The sequence below is a fragment of the Synchiropus splendidus genome, chromosome 1, assembly GCF_027744825.2.
Source record: "Synchiropus splendidus isolate RoL2022-P1 chromosome 1, RoL_Sspl_1.0, whole genome shotgun sequence".
Classification (NCBI taxonomy): Eukaryota; Metazoa; Chordata; class Actinopteri; order Syngnathiformes; family Callionymidae; genus Synchiropus; species Synchiropus splendidus.
The window spans coordinates 63,718,161-63,744,014 of NC_071334.1; the positions used below are offsets into that span (position 1 = coordinate 63,718,161).

The following is a 25,854-nucleotide window of genomic DNA, read 5'->3' on the forward strand; positions in this document are numbered from 1 at the left end:
GAGGTGAAAGTGTCCACATACAATCATGTGGCCATCAGGCCACCAGTCACATGGCATAATTCCAGAAGTGCGGCAGTGGAAGTAATCGCGGAAAAGTTAGAATTAGTTCTTGCAAGGGGCTGTTGCCACAAATGGAGAAACTTTAAAGCATTGAATTTTAAAGATAGATTTGCCCTCTTAATAATTTGTTCCAATTTTGTTATAAAAGACACACAACAAATGAATCGTTTTGATTATTTTCATCAACCATTATCTAGAATCTCTGACATTCAATGTGAAAATAGTCTTCTGGCGAGTTCCAAATTTAGCAGCAACCTCTTTTGCGCGTGGCAAGTACAATTAAATATTAATGAAGCCATTAGTTATTAATGTTAAAATAAAAGCAGGGAACGTTGTAAACGATTTAGTGTTGTCATTTAGGTTCACTCAGAGTAATGTTGGAATCTACTCTATTATTTATACTCTTCCCTTTTGTTTTCTTTAGAACTGTATTCTCAGCAAGGAAAACCCCATCCCAAACTACACTGCAGATCAGTACAGCACCAAGAATCATGGTTTCTTTTAACTTCACCAACCAGCCCCAGTAAGGGCAAACATTTACTCTCTTAACCAGGTTGTGTGGCTGCAGCATTGGGCACGAAGCATGGGACATCCTGGACTGGTCACCAGTCATTGATGAACCTTTGAATGTTTTCGGACAGCAGGAGGAAACCAGGAATCCATGTAAGGTCGGGCAGGAAGTTGTACTTGAGCCTTCTTACTGAAGGTCTGCAACACTGCTCACTATTTCATCTGCTGCCCAATTTGTTGAAACCCAAAGCTCAAGCCATGTTCATGGTTTAATACATCATAGCGCAAATATTTAAATACCATGCTCTCATTATTGTCAACACTATTTCAACATTGACTTTGAAAATTGGTCATGCAATAAACAGAGAGCTGCCTATTATATCACTCGCTTCGACTCCATCCTGCAGTGGGGACCGCACTAGTCTACATCCTGCAAGCTGCTACAGTGCATCATTGATAAGTCTCCTCAATAATCCATATTGGTGCACGTGCACCAGTTTGTTTCTGGTTTTTTTTTCATTGATGGACATAACAAGAGAGCTTGTTGCACGCTGAGCGTTCATGTGATGTTGATGGCTGTGAAGATCACATGAACATGTGCTTGTTGACATCAACTATTTGTTTTACCATTATGTGATGTTGACAAAGTCGACTACCTTGCAGGAGACTGAAAACACTTTACAGCACCTTTTTTTTCTTTTGTTTTTGCTAACAAGCAGCATTTTCTCCGCCCTACATGCTGTTAACACATTTTGGAAAGAAGCTCTTATCCAGTTACGGCAAATAATCAATAGTTTTCTAAAGAGCAAAGACAGGAGGAAGTGGGATATTTTGGTCCAAATGGAAGTGAAGGGGTTGTAGGCTAAGCGCAGAGTCAGCATTTGAGAGGCGGGGTATGCACTTCTTTCCCACTGACTTAGGGATCGCTGGGATGGGAATGGTTTGTTCCCATTGAGAGGCGGCTGGCTATCATTCCCCTAGACAGGAAGAACATTACGGCCCACCTACCGCTCCTCAGCCGTTTTATCGGCAACTATGACGAATTTTATTATGATAACCTCAGTCCTAATGTCCCTCCCTGTCTGGATAGAGACCTCTGCGCACCATTAGCCTGGTATAATCCATCATCCGTCTCTTGGCTCAATGAGCTGTAATATGCTGTTAATGTTCCTGTAACACCACAGATATGAGTTTCTCTTGAAGGAGTCACACTCGGGTCTTTGACAAGAGCGGGAAAAAAAATCTTACAGATGTAACCATTAAAAACTCAAGTTCCGCCAGGAGTTCTTGAAAGTGTGAAAGAATAAAGAAAGAAAAAAAGAAATCACTGAACGAAGCGTTGGGAAGTTTTGACTTTTACCGAATTGGTGACAATAAAAAAGAACAAGTAAATCTCTCAACAATCGGTCTTTCTCTTCATGTCTGGCCAGAATGCACTACTTGAGTTCCGCGAGCAACAAACTACAGTCATTGTGTTGTAAGCATGGCTTAGTTCTTTGCATCTGAATTTGACAGGTTTTTTTAACTATCAAGGCAGAACCCCAAAACTGAGAACCACAGGTTCACATTTCCTCTTCATGGTAAGCTTCTCAGACTCTTTTTACATTTACCAACTAGATCCAGAATAAGTGTCATGGCAAACAGGTTTGAAAGTTCTTCTGCAATACACAAGGTCATCGCTGTTATCGTTGAAATTCGTATCTCAGTGGTGGATCTTCTGCCACGTTCACTGGGCTGTGCTATTGTAGGCACCTCACAATTCCATTACGATTGTCTGTTTATGATTATTTGATTGTTCTACCATAACCACAATTATTTTGATTTCTGAAGTGTGTTTGTCCCTTTCAGTAATTATCTTTCCCCTCACCTTGTGGCTACCACTTATTTAACAAGATAGATTAGATCAATATCAATTTACTGAAGTAACCAAGCTGATTTATTAGATTAATGTCAATTTTTTGTGCTTTTGTGCTTAATGATGTCAAATTCTCCAACAACAACCATGGTAGATAAAATTGTATTTTAACAGCTCAGATATTTGAGTTATCTCAAAAACTGAAATGCCTTCAGACGACTTATGTATAAAGGGTGTATATAGACATTTTTGAACACCTACACATGACTTTTTTTTAATAATGATGTGCTTCAAGGTGAATCCAATGTTATACTGGCAGAACAATAATGTTCACCTCTTACTGCGATACATTTTATCACATTTGGTAGGTGTGCAACAGACATGATTGAAGCCCATTGTACTGGAGGAATTCAAGAGCAAAGCCAAAAACTGAATCCCAAAATGGCAGAAACAAACAACAGTTAAACTGTATGCTCCAGATGGGTTGGAACACAATCGGGATTGAATTTGAGAGGTCTACAGCATTACTTAATGGGAACATGGATAATGGGATTTTCGAGGTTTAAGAAAACCTTCAAACAAAGAATATTATTAATTCGGTCGTGGTCACATATTTTTGCCTTCACATGGTGGTATGGCTTGAAAGAAGAAGTCACTGAGAAGTAAGAAGTATGTCAACAACAAGTGAGAGTATCTTACATGCTACTGAAAATCCCTTCAGGTGAGAGATTAACCCTGCTGCACCCTGCAGACTGTGCACAGTACAGTCAGGTGTTGCTTAGGGTGACCTTCTTTTCTCCACATCAAAAACAACATACTGTACAAGGACATCCCAATGGTACCAGTTGTAAGAAGAAAGAAAGACCCTAAATAATGTCGAGCTATTTAGTCTTCATCTACTGCTTTCTTTGCTGCTGTACTGGTTATAAAGTGCTGCACCAATGAGTGAATTTTGCCGTCCCAAAGACTCTGGTACCCCCTGCACTGGTGGGTGTTCCAGGACCTCCCTTTGCTGCTGTAGAGAATAAGCTTCTGCCTGCCCTGTCAGGCAGCCTGTTCATGAATTATTGACAAGCAGACAGAGGAGTTTATATGATCCACCGCCCTCTGAGTCACCTGGTGACGACTCAATTCCATCTGCGCAAACCATGGAGAGGATCACTGGCTTCTTCTACATTTCAGAGTGGCCATGGTGGCCGAGAAAAGTGACAACAAATCTTCAAGGTGCAATCAATATAAGCATGTAAGACCTCAGTGATTGGCTTAAGCTAGTAAACTGGATTATGAGCAGGTAGCGAACAACAGTTATCCTGTAATCCGGTATGTCGGGGGCAGGAAACTGTCAGAGAGAGGCACAGACGCTTCCTGTCCAGGAATCCAGATTAGTCGGCGCAAAAGAATGTTGCTCTTCTGGTTCTTTCTAGCACTCACACTATCTGAAGAGTCTATCGGCATATCACCATTCAATATAGAATATATATAGAATATGGAATTATGCTCACATTTACAATGTACAGAAGTATGAGGCAGCCTTGATATACAGCAGGAGGAGTCAGTCACAGGGCATGTCACTGTGGAATTATGTTACCCCACCCCCCTCCAGACTGGACAATAGTGACAGCTCTATTAGAACACTACATGGGACACTTTTTCGGCGAGATAGACATCATAAAAAAGCATTGGTGCGCAGGACAGTCCAGCTTCAGTGATGCTGCAAACACAAGTGCCCAATGTGAAGTTTCTCCCAATACTGTAGTATATGGTATAAATAGGGCTAACACACGATTAAAAAATTCATTCTAAACCAAACATACAAAACTGATTTATGTCACAATGTAAGGCAAATGAATCCCACACTTTCATCCATCCTCAATGTGACTTAAGGAGTTGCCAATAATGTTTTCCTCATAACAGCTTCTACCAAGAACATTCCTCAGAATAACCTCAGCGCCAGTGAAAAGTCTCAAAAGCATGCTAAGAGCATAACATTGTAAACTTTATTGGCCACATTTCTGTTGATTAAATCTTCCTAAATCTTCCACTTTTAGAACAGATACAAAAATGTGTGATTAATTTGCCATTTATCGCGAGTTAACTCAGCCTCAGTGTGATTCATTGAGGTTAAAGTTTTAGTCTATTGACAGCCCCAGGTATAAAACTAAACTATAGGGGAGCGACCATAAAGAACAGAACAGTGTACAGTGGGTTTAATGTTTCTTAGCTCCACCGAGGAGGTGATGGAGTACTGTTTCTGTTCTGCAAAATAATTCAAAATAAGGTGGGATTTCTATGATGGGGGATAATGGGGCAAGGTTTTCAAGGAACCATCATTCATTCCAAAAAAAAGGAAAACAAGACTTACAAAATCCAGCATGCAATTGAATCACGAAAATAAATCAACGTTCATGTGACACAGTTATTTTTTAATCATGAGCCAAAGCAATATTTGGATCATGAAATGAGCTGCTTTGCTGAAGTCTTTTTCTAGAACTGTCAATTTCATCACTGCACACAAAAAAACAAATATATCCTACAATACAATAACCATAGATCATCCGAATCAGGGACAAGTCAAAAACACTTTCCATTTTAAACTCAAACAGCCACACACTTACAGTTTCCAGGTACTTTAATGTAATGACGGATAAGTCTGCATCACATTACTGGCTCACCTTATTGATTGATATTTCATAAAAGCTTAGTATTGACAAACAGATAAATGCTCCAAACCCTAATCTTAAGTATCCAGCAGTCTTATTTTCACTGGCAATGCAATCAATTTGGCCAGAACCCATTTGTCTAAAGTAGTTATCCAGATCAATTACAGCAGCAGAGCTCATCAGCATCCCACATCCTCCCATTCTTAGTCTCAGCCTTCTCAACGCTGGGTTCCATTTCACGGAGAAGGCTTTATTTTATCAGCAACAGTTGGGTGGATCTAAGCGTCCCCTGAGCACAAAAGCCGAGGTATAACCCTCTCATGTGAGCAGCGCTGGCTCTGCGTGGATTATTGTCAAACACATTAGTGTGGAGAGACTAATGCAGCCCACGGCAGCCGTGCCGACCGGCTGCTCCTCTGCTATCCATTGATTTGACTTGCAGGGAGAAAACAACTGGATTACATAAGACACGTGACCGGCTGGTTCGTTTGTGGGCGACTTGCAGACAGCATCAATTTAACCTGGGTCAAGTCATTACTTTCACAAAAAGGGTTCAGTTTTATTGACACTCATTTGATAGTTGATTCACACAAAACAAGTAAGTGGTGGAGCCAATCATGGGAATTGAGTTTAATAATTCAAATAGATAGTCAAAAACCAACACAATCCAAAGTATCAGTCGATCGTTTTTCAGGAGCCGCACAAACAAAATTCACCATACAGTACAAATGGTGAGCACTTTATCTTCATCACACCGTGGTCAAGTGTGCTTTTCTGGGTTAAAAAAAGAAGTTGCCAAAGTGCTTCTTTAGGCAGGTCCAGTCATGTTGGGTATGCAGCCCTTTCTCTAAGGGCAGGTCTAACAATGTTCTCGTGTGTTGGCACTAGTCCACAGCAAGAATTTTGAATGCAACAGAGTAAAAAAAAAAAAAAAGTTGAAAAGAAAAACAACAATGCTTAGAGAATTCTATAATAATTACAAAGGTCTTTCCAGTTTGTTGAAAAGTTTAAAGAAAAATAACTGACCACTTAGAATGTTTTCATTCATTTGGAAAAAAACTGATTAATTAAAATAATAAAATAAATGGAATGATAAAGGAATAGAAATAGAATGAAATTCATTATTGACTTTATTATTTATATTTTAAAAAAAAACGCAGCCAACTTTGATCACTATTAAGACCATCAAACGTGTTTTTTAAATAAAAGTGGTTAAGTTATACAGTACAATTTGCAATAAATTTCATGAATAAATAATAGCCATATACGTGACACGTATATATTATATTATTGCAATAAATAAAAACATGGCATACGTACAATACTTCCAGTAAAAGTGGGTGTTTTTGAGTTTTTGACAGGGACATGTAACTGTATGATGGATTTGTATGCATCCATGGAACAATATTAAAGTAGTGGGATGCTTTGTTTTCGACTATTTGTCCATCAAACTTATTGGCGGAGATTTGGATAAATACCGGCGGAATGTCCATGTATGTGGGTGTACTAGGTGATAAAGAAGAACAGAGGAGTTCAAACTCACAACTCGGCGAATGAGGGTCCGGAGGGTGCTGCAGTCCATCCCCATCCTGCTGCCCGGTCCTCACGGCACTCTTCTCACTTGGCGAAGTTTGACAAGCACTTGGACGCTAGCTTCACCGCCTCTTCCGTCATTTCATCCCGAGTCTGCTTCCCCCGGTTAAGAGGGAAAACTCTGCAGAACCACACTTGTCCGTTTCGTGCAGGTTGTCGCCCGGCTCGCCCTCTTCTTCAGAGAACTAGCGACAGAGCGCTTCCTGCAAACAGACTCTGCGCGCTCCCGTCACCGCGAGCGCGTACTTATAATCTCCTCGCCTCGCGCCTCAGCCAGAGAAGATTTCCTTTCTCTACGTCACATAAAGCCAGGTGAGTGTACGCATGCGCTCTTTGGCGCCTTCAATAATTGGCTGACGTGTAAGCAGGCCCTGGTTTTGTGAGTTGTAAAGTTGGTTTTAATGTTGCGTCGATAGTCTTACGTTCAGAACTTGGGTTGGTTGTCTGACTCCTCTTCAGTGAAAAAAAAATCTTAACTGTTATTATTGGTAGAACTATTTTAATAATTAGTTTTACTGTGGGATAAATAAAATAAATAAATAAATATAAATAAATATATATATATATATATATATATATATATATATATATATATATATATATATATATATATATATATATATATATATATATATATATATATATATATATATAATAAAATAAATGAAAAGTAATTTCCTGAGTTTAGGACATTTCTGTTTTTGCAGAGCATTAAGGTCAGTATCCGGAGGGAAATACTTTTTCACTTCTTCATGAATGCGTGCGCACAGCCTCCTTTCCTGTATAACGCTTTCGGCGCGCATAATTGTAACGTACTGTCAAATCTGTACAGTAATACTAACTTCCGACCTTTTTCTATTTCTCTTCAAAATAAATGCTTAGACTTTCCGTTTGACGTGCTTTTAAGTCCTCTATAATGATCACCATTTTTCACCAGACAGCAAAAATGAGATTCTTGTATTTATATAAATCCATCATATTGCCGTGAAGACTGAGATACGATTGTAAAAGTGTTCTTTTCTATTGTGTAAAAGTAGCATGCTCTTAATTTGAAGCACATTGGCGTCAGTTGTTTTCGTTTCTCCCTTTCCCGACGCTTTCTTCACTGCACTTGTCAAAATGGCGTTGCTTGTCCGGCCACACTGGACCTAATTCATACTATGCTGAGCGTTCTCCAGTATTTTCCGCTAATAAATAAGTAGACACAATGGCGACTCTGGACCAGAAATCTCCAAATGTCCTGCTTCAAAGTCTGTGCTGCAGGATCACCGGGAAAAGCGAAGGTACCACATTTAGCGTTGACTGATAACCTGCACCGAACTTCTGTTAAGAATCGACCTCATTTAAGTAGTTTCACGTCCACTACTTTCTAATAATCATTTAACTCCAATTAAACTTTCCCCGTGACATCTATATCATGTTAAGAAAAAATCGGGAGCCTTATTTTACTAACTTTACCAATATTAACGTTCATTTGATCAGTCACAAGTCAACATTTAGTTTGATGTTATGGGGCTTCTTCGTGATCTCACGCGAGTATTGTTTAAATGCAAAGTCACACATTTCCTGCAATGTCTGTTATTACTCAACGTATAAGTCTGATATTGCTGCATGGACCGTCTGCGTGTTGGCAGCATCACACAGCTAGCTGTCAGCTAGTGGGCTGTTTAAGCGCCTGCGACGATGCTGCTGCTGCCGCTGCTGCTGCGTGTCTTCTGCCAACACTTGTGGGAACCTCCCCGTTTACCAGCGCAAGATGCCATCATTCAGTCTTATCATGTGAACTTATTCAACGTTTTGTGTGTTAAATATAGTTGTGTTTACTTGCGAGCTACAGGCCCTACTCAACAGTCAGGATGCAGGTTAGCATCATTGACCATTCCAATGAATATATTTCAATCTTTTAAAACTTGAATTCCAACTTCTAAATAGACGTATTAAATAACAGCTCATTTTGAAGTTTTATTTATATTTTACTATGATCTTTTGATCACTAATGCACATTCAACACGCTGCCTGATATGTTTGGTTATTATTATAATAGTTATATGAGGTCTCTACATACCCATTGGCTCGCCCCACTTTAGTGTCCAATCCTTTCGCAGTCATTGTTTTTGGTTAGTTGGGCCAGGTTTTTCTTGTTGAAATTCACATCCATTTCTATTTTGTAACTTGTTTTATATGTTGACGCTTGGGTTTGTGATTGACCACTGTCGTTTTGTATTTAATCTAATCTGCTGCATTTGTCTTCCAGCTGAAGTTGCCCACCAGTTCCAATATGCCGTGCGTGTCATCGGCAGTAACTACGCTCCCACTATTGAACGAGATGAGTTCCTGGTGTCTGAGAAGATCAAGAAAGAATGTATGTGTTGTTGAAGTGAAGTGATTGTTCTAGCAACAACAAATGTTCCCTACAAGAACTGAAGTTGAGTCATGATTCTGCAGTCATGCCATGTCATCACTCAGCCTGTTGAAAAGTGACACTTTGCAGGAGATGATGGTGATAACTGTTTGTGAAGGTACAGAGGGATTTAGGTCTGAAATCTAGTGTTTACTGCTGTGTGATTAGTAATAGAGGCAAATTGGAAGCATCGTCTTTTTATTTTGGTGTTATTGTATACCTAATACTTAAGCATAGCTATTTTTAATGAAATTGTTTTTTAATACATTGAATTGTTTTTGAGTAAATAAGGGTACTGTTACTGTATTTCACCACAGGCTCCTATTTGTCTAACATAGGGATGATATAAAAATATTGTATATCAAGTAAAATCTTTCTGTTATATTTTGCTCTAGTTCTAACTCAGATTTTGATGTTCACAGTGCCCTTTTATTGTGCTATATTGGAGTACATGTTTAAATAATTTTAAGTTTAGCTCATTTGACTTAGTCTGCCTGTAAATTCCCACAAATTTCTTGGCCTATGACAAAGCCTGGTGAGGACTTCCCATCTGTGTGATCCACTTGTTCTCCTCACGTTCAGTCCGCTGTGATTGAACCATGAATAAATGGGAAGGGAACCATTACTGGTAAAACATCGATCTCAGCTCCAGAAACAGATAGGCACTTAGTGTGCACACATTTATTTCATGCTCCGTGTTTGCTGAACCGTTTATGGGATTATGAGTGTTTATGTAACACAACATAAGTAATAATAAGATGTATTGTGTTTACCAGGAATCAAATGTCCCCCTCTTTCATGGCATTTTATTCAGCTGCTTATGTTTTCATTTCTCAGTGTTGAAGCAACGGAGAGAAGCAGACGCTGCTCTGTTCTCAGAACTGCATCGAAAACTTCAAACACAGGTTCAGTTCATTCAATTCTCAGAACTTCAAGCAAAAAAAAAAAAGACTGTTTCTATCAGTAGAATCTGATAATCGAGTGAGATTTTAAGTGAGTGTAATTAATCTTACACCGTTTGGGATCTTTTTTCTTCACAGGGCGTCCTGAAGCATCGTTGGTCCGTCCTATACCTGCTGCTGAGCTTGTCCGAAGACCCCCGCAAACCATCCAGCAGGGTATGCCAGCCACATGTTCATATTGTTAGTTGTCATATCATTCATTATTTGGAAAGCCCCACTAGGGTGCCATGACAGATTTTTCTGAAAACACCGAAGCTATATTTATCCCCATAATCTTTGACTTAGGTTGGCAATTATGGGGTGCTGTTTGCTCAGGCCCTGCCCAGGGATGCCCACTCCACTCCGTTCTTCTGCACTCGTCCCCAGAGTCTTGCACTGGGCTACGCTGAGAGGACGGCTGGTCTCACCGCAAGCATAGGCACCAGCGGCATCTCCAGCCTGGGGGTCTACTCATTGAATGGACCCACGCCAACTCCACAGTCCCTTCTTGCAGGGTGCGTCACAATCCATCACTTGGTGTTTTAGATACAGATTTATTAGATTGCTCAAGTTAATATGCAGATTATTTTATTGTGGTAATCGTCTTTTGCCCAATATTGCTTGAAGCTGGGCATTTCATCATCCAGTTTTAGCAATCTTGATTCGTGTGAGTGAAAAAAATACATTTGGTTTTACTTCTAATTCCTGGAATAAAAGTGGTGACCTTTAAGAGTTTCCTTGTCACCTGTTTCGGCATGTGGTGCTTGAATCACAGCAGTGGTTTGCAATAACTTTGCCCATTTGCTCCGTTTGTGTTAAAGGCAGCCTCTTCAGTCTGCTGCTGCACCGGCTGCGGGGTCTCGGCTGGCCTGGGCTCTACCAGTCAATTCCTCGCCGTCCACCGGTCTGGGACCTCCCTCCACCCGACCAACACTTGGACCTGCAGCTCCCAGTAGCAGAGCACTACGTCCTCAGCGGGATGGTGATGCTGTGGGTGAGTTTATGTCTTATAGATTTAGTACAATTTACTATTGAAAGGTCATGTTGAATAGACTCGACCAGAAAAAAGTTTTTGTTGATTCTAACACCAGGTTGAACTTTTCACATACTTCATCTCACTCAATGTTAGCATTGAGCTGCCCTTTTCATAAGAATGAATTGAGCTGTGGCAAATGTACATTTGTTGAATGGTATTTATGTAACAGAGTGATACATAAGTGATATAAAAGTCATGTTTAACAGATCATCATTGCAGCCCCAAGTTGAAAGCAAACACCACTGTTGTTGCTGTCTTATTTGAAACACATTTTGCCCTCCAGTCACAAATCTTACTTAGTACTGTGGAATGAACAATAAGAGAACATTTTTGTCACTGCAGTCATGTGAAACTTGATTCATTTTTGTGATTCATTTGTGTCATGTGGTTTGTAAAGTGAAGTTAGACACTCCCGTTTGGAGGTACAACTCCAAAACCAATTCACTTCCAAGTTGGCCCATTTCTAAACAACCCTCAATTAAAAAAAAAAAATAAAATGTATTTACATCAGAACTGACAAACTCCTTGGAGGCGATAAAACTAATTCCATTCCAGGAAGAGCACTTGTGATCTGCTTTTCTGTTGTTGTCAACTGTACTGATCCAAAGCCTGGCTTTTTGTCTTCCTTGTGGCAGGTGAAGTGAGCGAAGCGGCGCTGGTGCGGGACATTCTTTTTGTCTTCCAGGGAATCGATGGAAAGTTCATCAAAATGAGTGCACAGGAGAATTGCTACAAAGTGGACAGCAAGGTGAATGATGTGTTCATGAGGCAGAGAAACCAAATGTGAATCTCATACACTGGGAAGGTTTACAGCTACAACTAAGACTTCACGCTGGAACAGAGCAGTTGTCAGTCTTACTCCTCTAATAAAAGTGAAAATGAGAAAATGTGACACCTCACCCTGCATTGAAAGTAAACACGAGCTGCAGCTGGTGTTTACTTAATTGAAGTCATGCTCCAGTGTTGTGTGACATATTTTATTCATTTCCCCGCTGCATCAAAAATGTCAGACCTGCTTTAAGATTGATTGAAATCCTGCTGCCACTCCAGGGTTGCAGATTTAATAGCAGCATAGTTGTTGTTGATCGGAAAGATTCAACAGATCAATAGCAAGCTTTTTGGCTCCAAGCCTCATCGACCGTTTCGCTCGCCACGCGTCAATTTCTCCTCGTCTTTTTCTTTGCTCGTCTCTCAGCTAGCTAAACATAGTTCAGCAGTCAATCGACTGCCGGAGAGATATAAATTCATCAGAGATATTTGAGTCCCCTTTGGTGTTACGTCCTGGACTGTAAACTTCCAGATAAGAGTTTGTGTTTAACCAAGATGGCTGTCGGTATGAACCAGTACTCAAGATGACGACTGATCATTCAGTTGTTGCTTTTAAAAGAGATACAGTATATTGTCTCAGGTAAAGTGGGACACTTGATTCATGGCGATATAAAGGTGGGCAGCAATAGTGTGTGGCAGCACCCAATATATCATGTTCCTCATCTACTTGAAGCTGTTCGAAGTTTCAGTGTTGATGTGCTGACAAATATTGATTTAAAATTTCATTTTGTGCCACGCAGGTGGTGCTGTGTAAATCCCTGAGGGACACGAGTAGCAGGCTGGCTGAACTCGGCTGGCTCCACAACAAAGTCAGGAAGTACACTGATGCCAGAAGCCTGGATCGAGCCTTTGGTCTGGTTGGTCAGGTGAGTTTGAGATGAATCTTAGTTGCCCACTCATTTCTTCCTGTCATCGCTCTGTCTTTGTTTCATCGAGCAGAGCTTTTGCGCGTCACTGCATCAGGAGTTGAAGGAATACTACAGGCTCCTCTCAGTCCTGCACTCTCAGGTACATAGACTGAATGTCTTTGGTAAACATTTCATTACACAATGACAGTCTCAAGTTGCTTTATTGTTGTATTGCAGATCCAGGTAGAGGATGACCAGGGTGTGAATGTCTGCGTAGAGAGCAGTCTGACCCTGAAGAGGCTTCTGGTTTGGATTTACGACCCCAAAGTTCGACTAAAGACTCTGGCTGCCCTGGTTGACTTCTGCCAAGGTCAGTCTGGACACTTTAATAGTTGGTTTAATTGTGTTCAACTTTAAACTTATAGCTGTGCGCGTGGGTTCAGGTCAGAAGGGCGGCGAGCTGGCCTCAGCCGTCCATGCCTATGGTAAAACAGGCGACCCACAGATGAGAGCGCTGGTGCAACACATCCTCAGCCTGGTGTCTCATCCCATCCTCAACTTCCTCTACCGCTGGATCTATGACGGAGAGCTGGAGGACACCTACCATGAGGTTTGTGGATCTTTGAAAGTAGCTTCTTCAGTGGACATCAAACACAATTGGGTTTCTTCTGTCTGAAAAATAATATTCTCAATTCAAAGGATTAAAAATTCAACCCAGAAGAAAAAAACAAACAGGGTTGCTATCGAGTTGAGACCTAGCATGTTTTGCAATGGGACGAGTCAAAATATTTTGGGCTTGAAACAGATCTTAGAGATTTGGATTGGTGAGGAAATTGCTCCAAGTGCATTTGAGGGACATCAGTAGCTTAATGCTTCCAAATAAAGTGACCTAATATGGATTACTAGAAACTTGTAGTGTCTCATTTATACTTAGTGCAGTGTATCACGTTGAACGTGTTACAAATCTTCAGTGTAAAACATGGAGGACACTGAGGACAGGAGCTGCTGATGAGTGGATTTTACTGGGAGGTAATTCTTCTCCCCAGTGGCGTCCTATGCCTTGTGAATTAACGGTGTACCTCACTGTGAAAGTGCTGAGTTTAAAGACTTGCAAACTGAGTTATGGCAAACTGAAGCAGCCAATATCACAAACCTTCATGGGATGATATCTGAGGTACGACTAATAGCCATGTTGCATTTGTTGATTTCTTTTTGATCTCCATCATATGTCATTCGAAGTCTTTTGCTTAAATACTTCCTTGTAGACTGACAAAATAATAAATCTGTGTGTGTGTGTGTGTGTGTGTGTGTGTGTGTGTGTGTGTGTGTGTGTGTGTGTGTGTGTGTGTGTGTGTGTGTGTGTGTGTGTGTGTGTGTGTGTGTGTGTGTGTGTGTGTGTGTGTGTGTGTGTGTGTGTGTGTGTGTGTGTGTGTGTGTGTGTGTGTGTCCGTAGTTCTTTGTAGCATCAGATCCCAATGTTAAGACTGATCGACTTTGGCACGACAAATACTCTCTCAGGAAGTCCATGATCCCGTCGTTCATCACAATGGACCAAGCTCGCAAGGTACACACTGATCATGAATACATGTAGACACAGTGGAGGTTTCTTCAGTAGATATGTTTCACCTTTCACTGTGAAGTGACTGTTCATTTCAGGAAATAAAGACAAGTGTGGGAAAAATATGTGTTTATATTTTCAAAGGTTCTGCTGATTGGAAAATCCATCAACTTCCTGCATCAGGTTTGTCACGACCGGACGCCGCCAGGCAAAATCACACCGGTGTCCAAGTCTGTTGACACACCTAAAGATGGTGAGTGTTGCAGTGGCAGCATGAACACTGTTGTTTCGAAGCTTCGCAAAAAAAGCTTCATTCTGAACTGGAAATAATAATAACAATCACAACTTAACAGCCTCATTCTTTGCAAAAGATTTGCGGTTCCTCAAAGTGATTAGCTTTTGACTTGAAATGACTAGTAATATTAAAACAAAGTTGCTGAAAACAAGATGGGAAAAAAACTTCATTAATGTGTCTGCATTTCATGAGTTGACCATGACTTTTTCTTTTTTTTATTCCACCATGAATGTATTGATGCTGTTCTATTGACTAATGGTTCAATACTCTTCCCGCTTGCCAGCCTTGATGTTTGTGGGTGATGAAGAGGACAGAAGTATCTTTGTTCTATTGATTTGGTCTTGGACGTCGGAGTCTGTTAGATCTCTGCTCGTGACCTTGAGGCTGGGGCAGCTGACCCTCAGCAGTTGATTTAAATGGAACTCTGAAGTTTAGTCAAGACAGTTCCCTGCATGTTCCTTAAATGTTTTCAAAATGTCACCTTGCAGCGGCTGAGCTTCTGTTGGACTTGGAAGGTGCCTTCCAGGAGAAGATTGACGCAGCCTACTTTGACACCAGCAAATATCTCCTGGATGTTCTGAACCACAACTATCTGCTACTAGAACACCTCCAGGCCATGAGGAGATACTTGCTGCTTGGCCAGGGGGACTTCATCCGACATCTCATGGACCTGCTGAAGTTAGCACTATGTCACTTCTCACATGTGTGTAGCAGAGCTCATTGTTTTGTATTGATTTCATCTCAGACCAGAGCTGGCCAGACCTGCTACCACACTGTACCAGCACAACCTGACCGGGATCTTGGAGACGGCAGTGAGAGCCACTAACGCTCAGTATGACAACGCCGAGATCCTGAAGAGGCTGGATGTGCGTCTGCTTGAGGTAATTTTCAAGTTTTCTTCACAGTTTTTAGTCTTTGACCGACTGAAATGAAATCAACAAAACTGGACAACAACAACAACACAGATGACAACAAACTTTGTCATCAGTGAAAGTCCCTAATAGGCCACAGCGATGATATGATCCCGATTAAGGACTGGGGAAATATCGGTTATCGGCTATCACCTCATTTCTCAGATAAACATGGACTCGCGAGTAGTGTTACTTTCGTCAGATGAAGCGAGAAGAAATATGTTTGAGTGAATGTGCGTTGTAGTTGACGAATAAAAACGTGACGAAAATGTTTTGCAAGAAATAAAAAATGAACAGTTCACACTAAAGGAAGCAACACGTTTATGTCGCTGGAGTATCCTCCACTTGCCCTTGCTGCGCCCCTGTGGCTTTAAACAGAACTGCATGCAGGAGGATTATCGCACACGCTGGAGCCTTTGTGGCTGCAGTAGATCTGCCGCTTCAGGGTTTCATCGATATGGGAACAATTGTGGCGCAGCGCCAAGTTGAGAGACGCTAAGGCTTCAGAATAATCATCCCTTTATTCAAGATGAAATCTCACGTGATGAAATGCATTAAAACAAAGTGGAAACTTCGACACCTAAACCCTTAAGATACATCAGGATGGCGACATGATTGAGGCCATTTTCAACATGTATTTTAGGGAAAAATCAGACAGATACATAACTGAATGATGGGAATGCATCCGCTGCAAGTGGTGCATCCAAGTGGACAAATGAAGAGCTCAAAAGTTTTTATTATTTAATACCATTTTTATTTTGTTGGTGTTTTTAATAAATATAAAATAGGAAGTGCATCATTTATTAACGCATATTGAGTCAACAATTGAAACACTAACTGCAAATTTGCATTCAGGATTCGTTCATTGATTCAGTTTATTCAGGAGGCTTATTATTCCAGATTTCTAGTCAATATTTTAGCTGTGGAACATAAGTCAAATGGAAAAGTATTTCTGGAATTAAAAGAATGAATAAAATGTTTTGACTGAAATACATTGAGTTTTCATTTGACTAAAAATTGTTGTGACATTTAGTCGACTAAAACATGACTAACTAACTTGATGTGTGAATGACTAAATGTGACTAAGACTTGTTGCAAAATGGGCGACAAAATGAGCACTTCTCGCCACCTTCTTGGATACATCTCTCCTCCCTGACCACCAGAGGTCAATATGCTCAGAATCTGACTGATGGTGAAGACTGCCGGCCCAATACTAGTATACGCTGTGGATTTAAAAATGCTGACCAATGTTTTTCTAAGAACAAAAAGTACATATGTGCTTCTTGAATAATTTTCTTTACAATGAGAAGTCAACCAATATGTCTCCACTTGCTTGTCTTCAGGTGTCCCCCGGTGATACTGGCTGGGATGTCTTCAGCCTGGACTACCATGTGGATGGACCTATTGCCACGGTAGTGAATCTGAAGAACGCTGTGTTTGGTGACGCGTCAAGTGATGGCTGTTGTGTTTGTGCATATCTGTCAGGTGTTCACCAGGGAGTGCATGGGTCACTACTTGCGGGTGTTTAACTTCTTGTGGCGGGCCAAGAGGATGGAGTACACGCTGACCGACATCTGGAAGGGCCAGATGTGTAATGCAAAGTTACTGAAGACCATGCCAGGTTTGCTCCCCTATTTACAGTGTCTTCACTGGGAAATAGAATTTGACTTCTCTCTGTCGCTGCTGTCCTCCAGAGCTGTCTGGCGTCCTGCACCAGTGTCACATCCTCGCGTCCGAGATGGTTCACTTCATCCACCAAATGCAGTACTACATCACATTTGAGGTGAGCAAGCTGAAGGGGCAGATAAGAAGTTGCAGAAGCTCGCGACTGTCTGGAACAGGAACATGCTGGTGGGTTGTGCGGCAGCCTTGAAACTGAAAGTTTTCTGGGTTTGAATCTGGTTTCGGAGTGGACCCTGGTGCAGACCTCCTTTAGACGCTCTGGTTGCGTCGCTCCATGGGGAAAAACTTGGTAGATTGATGACAAAATTGTGCACAGGCATGTGTTGTTGTGCTCATACGTGCCCTGGCCAGGTTACAGTTAGGGTCGACCCTATTAGCTGGGATTAGGCACCAACACACAAGGAAACAGATGACATTTCAGCCTCCTTGTCTGACATTGAATGTTTGTCATTCTCCAAATCAGGTTCTGGAATGTTCCTGGGATGAGTTGTGGAACAAAGTCCAGCAAGCTCAGGACCTGGACCACATCATTGCTGCTCATGAAGTCTTCCTGGATACCATCATCTCCAGATGTTTGCTGGACAACAACAGCAGGGTAACATGTTCGCACCGAGCAACACAGCAGTCAAAGAGATCTAGTGCAGTGCTTTTCAAGCTTTTCCTAGCCACTGCACCCTTGGTTCATTGAAAAAATCCCGGGTCACACCACCAAATGAACCTTGGCCAAAGTGCACTTGCGCTTAAAGTCCTATAGACAATCCTTATTCATTTGTGAAAAACTGTAGCTACTGACACTCAGTTGTTATTTTGCCAGGCTATTTGCAGAAACAAATGCAGAAAATATATTTGTTTCAAATGCATCCAGAATGGAGTGGGCAATATGGCAAAATTTATCCTGATATATTTATTTACTTTCTTTAAATAACTGTTTCGATTTTATCACTTCTCTTGTGCATGATTTTATTGTAGCCTTGAGTTTCCAGACAGACACTTTCTTTCTTTGCCAGAACTTGCTTCATAAAGACAGTTGTTCTTTCTCTCTTTACATTTTGGAACACATTTATTTTGTTTTTCGCCAACTTTTAAACCACAAAGCAAACTTTGACAGTCCATGAGTGTCAATAAAGTTTCGAAGTGAGACGTCCCGTTAGCTCTGTTAGCTCTGCGGTGCAGACAGTCTTTGGCGTCGCAGGTCTGACAAGGATCACTCCATCGTTCTGTAGTGAAGGTGTGCAGTCAAGTTAGAGGCGCATCAGGTTTAAAAACAGCTGGAAGTTGCACATTTGACCAGCTTCTTCTCTGTGAGTGTGTGGGAGGAGGAGCGCCACGCACCACAGATGGACAAACTGACGGACAGATCAGCGCACATACTGCAGCTCAACAGTATAGTGTATAGAAAGAATGTCAGCAAATCCATGTGATCTCCTCACGTTGGTAGATCATCAACACGTTCCAATTGTTCATGATTTAATCTCATATCACCCACCTCTATCTCCGGACAAATGAGGTATCATGGATCATTTACCTCGGCGCACCAGACACTCTCACGACACAGTAGTGAGCCGTGGCACACAAGTTGAAAAACGCTGATCTAGTGTGTTCCTCCAATATAAATTTAAATTCTAATATGTCATTCCCAAAATGTAAGAAAACCTAAATATTGGTTTGTACTGTGTAGATAACTCTAAATGGAGTTTGATCTATACTACGACAACAATGGAGGAAACCTTGTTGTCGTGTTGTCATCAATTGAATATGAAGCAAAATTCATGCATTTATCATTTCATGAACTGTTTCAGTATAACTGTACTGAACTGAAACACTATGCTCAGATGAACTATGTTTCAGTTTTACATGCTCTCAGAGTTGGTCACTGGTCTCTGGTGAGGGCCAGGTCTGAGCTCTGATCGTCTTGTGTGTCTTCAGTCTCTTCTCAACCAGCTGAGGGCGATATTCGACCAGATCATTGAGTTCCAGAGCGCTCAGGATTCCTTGTACCGCTCGGCCCTGGAGGAGCTGGCGCTGCGCCTGCAGTTTGAGGAGAAGAAGAAGCAGAGAGCGGAGGAGGTGCTACCAGGAGCCTGACTCACCACTGAAGTAGTAGTAGTAGTAGTAGTACTCACCGTCTGTTTCTGGTGACCCAGGGTCAGTGGGGCGTAACCAGCGAGCAGGAAGCAGAGGAGGCCAAACGGGTTCAGGATTTCCAGGAGACGATACCAAAGATGCGCTCGCAGCTTCGCATCCTCACACACTTCTACCAGGTACTGGTGGAATCACTGCCCAGGTCAACATCTCCCTGTTGAACACCGTCCTCTCCTTCAGAGTATCGTCCAGCAGTTCCTGGTGCTGCTGATGACCAGCACAGACGAGAGCCTTCGCTTCCTCAGCTTCAGACTGGACTTCAACGAACACTACAGGTCTGAATCTCTTGATGTGATGATCCATAAGTTGTTGTAGTATGAAGAAAATGTCAGAACTTATGTGAGAGAGAGAGACGTTTTTACAAATATACTATAATATAAAGGCCAGAATGTTAAATGGTGCAATGAAAATAAACTGTAGTGAAGTAGCGGAGTAAACAGAACAGGTGTGGGTTTTTGATCCAACCAACCAAATGCACACAGTTTAACCATTAAACTGAAACAAGGAGACTGTTTTGAGCCTTCGACTCCTGATTGGTGGAACTGTGTGTGCTGGATGGTTGAAACGAAAATCTGCTCCCTCTGTGGCCCTTGCTGGAACAGAAAAAAAAAGCATTTAAAAGCCCATTCGAAATCAAGTTTATTGATCGAAACAAGCTCAATTTTGGGACTTGTCTGATCGGAGTCTGTCCCTCACATCCTCAGGGCCCGGGAGCCGAGGCTGCGAGCATCACTGGGCGCCACAAGAGGGCGACGACTATCAAACGTCTTATAGTGATGGACCGTCACTGAAGCGGTGACGTCACTGGCAGAACAACCAGCAGACTGAAAACCACTTTCTGTCCAAACCATGCTGCTCTGCGCTAGGAAGTGATGACATCATGACCTGCTGAGACAGTAACAAACTGTTCATCCAGCGCTCAAGTTTCTGGGAGGGAGGTCATGCCTTAACAGGGAGGTGGCAAAATGTTGTCCTCACTTATGTACAAACGCTGACCGTGACGTCCACATCTTCTCTCTGGGATTCGACTGAAACACAGCTTCAGATTTTATCTCTCCACATGACACAGTAGAGCATTGGACTCATTGAATCTGTCCCAGTAACGGACTTCTGCCCAGCGTGGACCGTATCCTCCGGCCGATCGTCCTGGTCACCTCATGTTTACAGCAGTGGAACGTGAGCGGTCGAGACTTTCAGGGCTTTCCCGTCTTTGTTTTGCTGTCTAGTCACAATCAGAGTTGTTTTTATTGACATGTTTCAATAAGGTGCTTTTTAACAAACAACACAAGCAAAGAGACCACCTCTCCTCTCGACTTCATAGTTTAATGTTTCAGGTACACATTACTTGCAAGGACGTCGACGTGCTGTTGCCGGGAGAGTTGAGCTCAAATTGCAGGAGTCGGTGAAGTCTGCCTCCTGTGGGTGTAAGATGAGAACAGCCACTGTGTAAAACATATTAACAAATGGAATAAAAATGATGGGTTTTTTTTACGGCTAATATGATTGACTTTCCAGGGTTTTCATCTCTCAGATGTAAATACAGTTGTTTTGACCCAGTGTCTGTTTTAATGTGGCCCTCTGTTTTGTAGTGGAGCAGGAAAAAAAATCTTTACTGTCATCCACCAAACTCTGGACAATTTTGACCTGAAAACATCTAACAACTAAATTACTTGCAGGTAGATATTTGAATAACTTTCATGCTAATGATAATTTAATGTTTTACGGAGAATATGCGCTCAAATTTAAGTTGTTTAAAAATGGCAAAAGGATCTGCTCACTTGGGTTTTGCGTTTAAACCTTCACATTTTTATCAAGCTTACAATTCTGCAGGAATCTGAGTTGCTCGCTAGAGGGAGCTACTGTTCTAAATATGTCCTTATGGCGCTTGAAATACTTGTTCAAAATGTGTTAAAGTTTAATCCTGTATAATACACTTCGTTTAGGTGGAGTTCCATTTTTTTAACTTTCACGTTTACTCGTCATGAAAAGCCTTTTTTTGTTCCTTTTCTTCTTTGCTGCCAAATACATTTTCAGCTAGTTTCTGTCATTATTTTCTATAAATAATCCTTGTTCTTTTCATCTGGTATCAACATGTAAACAACCGACCAACGTCGGTGTCCCGCGTGGCCACTTCAAAGAAAAACTAAAATGAGGGTCAATTATTTAGTGTCTGTGAAAGTGCGACAAAATAACTGACTGCACTTGTCCTCACTGAGAAATGCAAATGTCCAATTAAGCACCGTACAGATGTGAGGAAGCTGGTTTCATCCGAGTGAGCTGCAGGAGGTTTTTGTGGGAGGGTTGATACTCGAGATCCAGCTGAAGAGGAAGATCCCACCAGATTTATTGGAGTTATCGAATAATGACGACTCGATCTAACAGGTCGAGAGGACGGGATGATGCATCATGGCAACAAACTTGGCCCTTTGAATTTGTGCTATGTTATGGTTGGATATCTGAGATCAGGTTAGTTTGCTGGGTTGAGGATCAGCCGGGCTGAAGATGAGCATTTGCTCCCTGTGGACAAGGTCCAAAACCTTAGGGCCTTTTCCACAAGTAGTGCAGCGTCTTAAGTCATCTGGACTCTGTGCCTGTTATGACAGCGCTGAGTCTGTTGAGCTGTGTTCCTGCTCTCACCTGGGACTGTAAGACCAACATGGCAGATGAGTGACTGTCGGCGGCAAGTCTGGACTCTCCTTAAGAGATGGTTTGAGGAGCTGCGCCATCCAGGAGGGACTCAAACTAGAGCTACATGAGCAGTTGGTATCTGGTCAGAATCCAAATCAGAAACAGCTTTACACTGATTTTTTTCATGCCCAACAATGAGAAGATCCCAGAGAAGAAATTCTCAAGATGAGAAGTGCTGGAGAACATCAAAATGATTTCACAGGTCCATGGATTCTACGCACCATGTGACCAGCAATAATGGACGTGATGGCTTAAGGTGGAGGAGGGAAATGATAAAAGACTAAGGCTACAACTGTAAAAAGATATTACAAGAAAAGAATGAATACGCTGTATTTAAAAATACATGGTTATAATGTCACGAATATTAATAAATAGATGACAAAAGAATGAACGAATTAAAGTCATGTCAACAACTAAAATTAACAAGTAATGCAAATGTGGATGACTGGAGATAAAAGTCATTTTTTTAAATAGTGAGGAAAAAGGCGGGATACTCATATGAATACATACACATTTTATATTGAGATGTTTTTTCCATTTTCAGTGGTGCTTTTACCGCCCCCTGGATGACATAATGAATGAAAATGTTTCATTGTTTTGTTGGTGTGGATGCTGCTATATTTTATTCATGGCCGGGGATATTAAAGTGACCTGCAGTTTCAGCTTCTAAAATCTGCACAATCTGTGACTTTTTTCAAACTTTCAGATCTTCAATAAGTCCGTCGGTCACGTCTGCCCACATCAAATGGCCCCTGCAGGTCCGTTCATTTTCTCGACATCACACACTCGCTCAGCTCCTGATGTTTCTCGGTTGCCATGATAACCAAAAGTGCCTCTGGTGCTGGGCAGAAACCGCTGTGATTGGTTCATCTGTATTCATACGACGTGTTGGTTTGTGCTGGGTGTTTCTCTCCCTGATGGTCTGTCCGAGTGTGTGTGTGTGTGTGTGTGTCCATCAAATGTCACTCATCACCTGAGAGATTCCAACCCCAGAGCGCACACACACACACACACACAGGAGGGGGAGGAGACACGTGGACATGAGGAGGAAATGAAGATAAATGTCTGACATTTGTAACCAAAGCTCAGTCTTGATTTGGCTGCTTACGCATCGCTGTTGGTTTTGTTCTTCGGCACGACTTGTATCAGGGAGGATTTCCTGAAACCTGAAGCTCACTGGCCCTGATGAGGTCATGAGAACATGTTCCACGGTTCCCTCTGCCATTTTAAAGGAGCTCGAAATATGAGAGATTCTTACAAGCAACTAGGTACCAAATGCTATGGCTACTTCTCTGAAAAACATGGTTTGATTCCCCCAGAAATAGTGATGTAGTGCTCAAGATCGGTCTTGGTCTTGGCTCGGTCTCGGACTGGACTCTGCATTTCTATATAGGACTAGTCAAGACCAACAGAGAAAACTGTCATAGTCGGTGAAAGAAGAATTCGGTTTTGTTCAGTTTTGTTGTGTTTTTGATCTTTGATATTTATCGGGGTCTCAATCTGATCCACTAGAGGGCCACAGTGGGTGCAGGTCTTTGTTCCTAACTAACCAGGAGGAGACCCAAGCATCAATGAGGCGTCTGTTGTTTGACAGACTGGTGCTGCTTGTTTCAGCTGACACCTGACTGGTTCACCACTGTGAGCCTGCCCCCACCGATCCGGTTGAGACTCCTTATATCTACTGTCTAGGTCTTGTCTCGGTGTAGATACTCTGCAGTCCTGATAATGTCTTGGTCTCGGTCGGAGTGGTCCTGACTACAACACTAGCCACAGCCCTGATTTCTGGAGCATCATGGCTGAACAGAGCTGGTCCGTCCACAAGGCCAGTGAGGGAGCGAGCCTGCGGCCCGACTCTCCCGCTGTGATGCTGAGGTCCAGCCTTGGCTTGTCGGCGCCGGGCTTTGCTTCTTGAGCCAGCGATGACTGAGACTGTGGGAGGGAGTGGACGTGGGGGCTGAGGGCGGCACGTCACGCCGCCGCTGTCTTTGATGATAATGAGGCAGAAGGGCCTGAGGAGCCACCTGAAACACACGTGGTGGTGACAGCCGTTCTCTGCGTGTGTTGCGCTCCGACTGCATGATGCGCCAGACATCCTCATGATTTATCATGATGGCCGCTGTTCTGGACGACAGTCCGTAATGCGCCTCTGAATATTGGGGGTGAAGCCCGCATTAACTTAAAGAGAAGGGAAGCAGCCTCAGCCGAAATCTCCTCTCAAGATGGAGGCCAGCTCGAGTCAAATCTGGAGTCACCAACCAATCAATTATGAATAAAGGTTTGAAGGAAAGTGGAACAGTGAACCAGTTCAGTGGAGAGGAAACAGACAAACAGAAAATTGTCTTCAGAATCAATGGGTGAGGAGGCGGAGTCACCCAGAGTCATGTGCTTATGAGGTGTCACACCCAAGCGTGGGGCCAAAATGGTGGACATCCTGGCGAAGTGTCCGACGTGCTGCTGCTTTGAATTATTACTCTGTTAAAAAGTACTTTTCAATGGTAAGGTAGCGAGGTCAGCGAGTTACTTTCACAAGCGGCAGATAACATGCCCCATCCCCTCACCTGTAATATAAAAATGATGACTGATACCAATAATTCCTTTGAGGGCAGTTCACCTGTAGCACTCGTGCCAACAATATCTCCTCACCTGATTCTGTTCCTAAGGCCGGCTGACCCTGAAGCCTCGAGGGCACAGCTGACAGTTGTACCTGTCCGCTCGATTTTATCTCTATATCTCATGTTAGCATGACTTTTTTCAACGTTTTTTTTTTTTTTCGGCACAATCTCAGCCGTGTGAATGTAGAGTTGATATTTCGTTGTGACATCCAGTCTTAACACATTGGAACTGAACTCACACACGCGAAGCAAAACATCAAATCTGGTCGGAAAAAAACTGAAAACCACAAATTAAAGAATTTCAATGATTAAAATGCAAATATAAAACGTTATTTTCAAAAACATGCGCATATTACAAAACAAATTGCAATGTAATTGAAAGTTTAACTGGTTTATCTGTTCTGGTTCTTGTGACGATATTGTCTCAGTTAGGACATATTATTATATATATTATATTATTATGATATGGATGGTTAGGTTTAGGCTGAGAGGCTGGGGAAAGGCTTAAGGCAATGACAAACTGCAAGAGGTTAAGCCTCAATTATGAGGATGAAGATTCAAAATAACTCGGACCTTATTAATCGAACTTAAGTTTGGTTCTTTGTCCTGGTTAAGGTGAGCCATGTGTTTTGGATGGTTAGGTTTAGGGTGAGAGGCTGGGGAAAGGGTTAAGGCAATGACAAACCTCCCAAAGTCCTAACAAGTATAGAAATACTAGAAAGCATGTGTGTGCATGTGTTTGTTTATCCAGATTTGTGGGGACCAATTCTTGACAAAACACTATCCTTGTGAGGACCGTATGACATTGTGGGGACATTTGTCTGGTCCGCACAAGGTTAAGCCTCAATTTGAGGATGAAGATTCAAAATAACTTGGACCTTATAATCAAATTTGACTTTGGATCTTTGTCCCGGTTAAGGTGAGCCATCTGATTTGGATGGTCAGGTTTAGGGTGAGAGGCTGGGGAAAGGGTTATGGCAATGTCCCACAAAGGAACGAAAGTGTGTGTTGGGGCACTTTCTCAGTGTTATTACCCTCAAATGCATTCCAATACGAGTAACATCCGACTTACGACCGGGATCGGTTCCGACCAACTGGTAGTAAGTCAGATCGGACTTAAGTGAAAATGGCCGACGCGAGGGTTACAGGTGCTACTGTAGTGGTAGATGGCTGTGTGAGAGTGAGATGCTGGGATACTGAGCTGCCATAACTGTCATACGCGATGCCAGACAT

The 25,854-nt window shown here is 42.1% G+C and overlaps 2 protein-coding genes across 10 annotated transcripts in view; one reads left to right on the top strand and one right to left on the bottom strand.

The window, feature by feature from the left end:
• The window catches only part of atp11a (ATPase phospholipid transporting 11A), a 31,342-nt gene extending 24,419 nt beyond the window's left edge, over positions 1-6,923 (bottom strand). For 3 of the 7 annotated variants that reach the window (XR_008416239.1, XM_053881250.1, XM_053881243.1), the window contains exon 1: positions 6,629-6,921. Coding sequence is in view for 5 of the 7 variants with exons in the window: in XM_053881250.1 (XP_053737225.1) it covers positions 6,629-6,673 (45 nt within the window). In the remaining 2 variants the exon portion in view is untranslated. Of the gene's footprint in view, positions 1-6,628 lie in introns of all 7 variants that reach the window. The other 4 variants (XR_008416240.1, XM_053881259.1, XM_053881272.1 and 1 more) reach the window with 2 other exon arrangements.
• An 874-nt stretch (positions 6,924-7,797) lies between these two features.
• On the top strand, positions 7,798-21,454 carry tubgcp3 (tubulin, gamma complex associated protein 3). Of its 3 annotated transcripts, none has more exons than XM_053867681.1 (23): positions 7,798-7,961; positions 8,933-9,040; positions 9,917-9,984; positions 10,120-10,197; positions 10,327-10,535; positions 10,842-11,014; positions 11,692-11,804; positions 12,625-12,750; positions 12,824-12,892; positions 12,970-13,102; positions 13,176-13,342; positions 14,186-14,296; positions 14,435-14,543; positions 15,074-15,263; positions 15,331-15,466; positions 16,840-16,908; positions 16,982-17,117; positions 17,191-17,279; positions 17,643-17,774; positions 19,106-19,246; positions 19,324-19,440; positions 19,502-19,596; positions 20,026-21,454. In XM_053867681.1, the coding sequence occupies exons 1-23, from the start codon at positions 7,886-7,888 to the stop codon at positions 20,093-20,095; spliced, it is 2,715 nt and encodes a 904-aa protein (XP_053723656.1). In that variant the 5' UTR covers positions 7,798-7,885; the 3' UTR covers positions 20,096-21,454. The 3 variants fall into 3 exon arrangements, with proteins under 3 accessions (XP_053723656.1, XP_053723665.1, XP_053723676.1); XM_053867690.1 differs by having other exon boundaries at positions 10,357-10,535; XM_053867701.1 differs by having other exon boundaries at positions 10,408-10,535.
• The last annotated feature ends 4,400 nt before the right edge of the window (positions 21,455-25,854 follow it).

Coding starts and splice junctions, on each gene's coding strand:
- tubgcp3 (XM_053867681.1), top strand. CDS start 7,886: ATGGCGACTCTGGACCAGAAATCTCCAAATGTCCTGCTTCAAAGTCTG. Junction 16,909..16,981: donor TGGATGGACCTATTGCCACG/GTAGTGAATCTG, acceptor CATATCTGTCAG/GTGTTCACCAGGGAGTGCAT. Junction 19,441..19,501: donor TCCTCACACACTTCTACCAG/GTACTGGTGGAA, acceptor CCTCTCCTTCAG/AGTATCGTCCAGCAGTTCCT.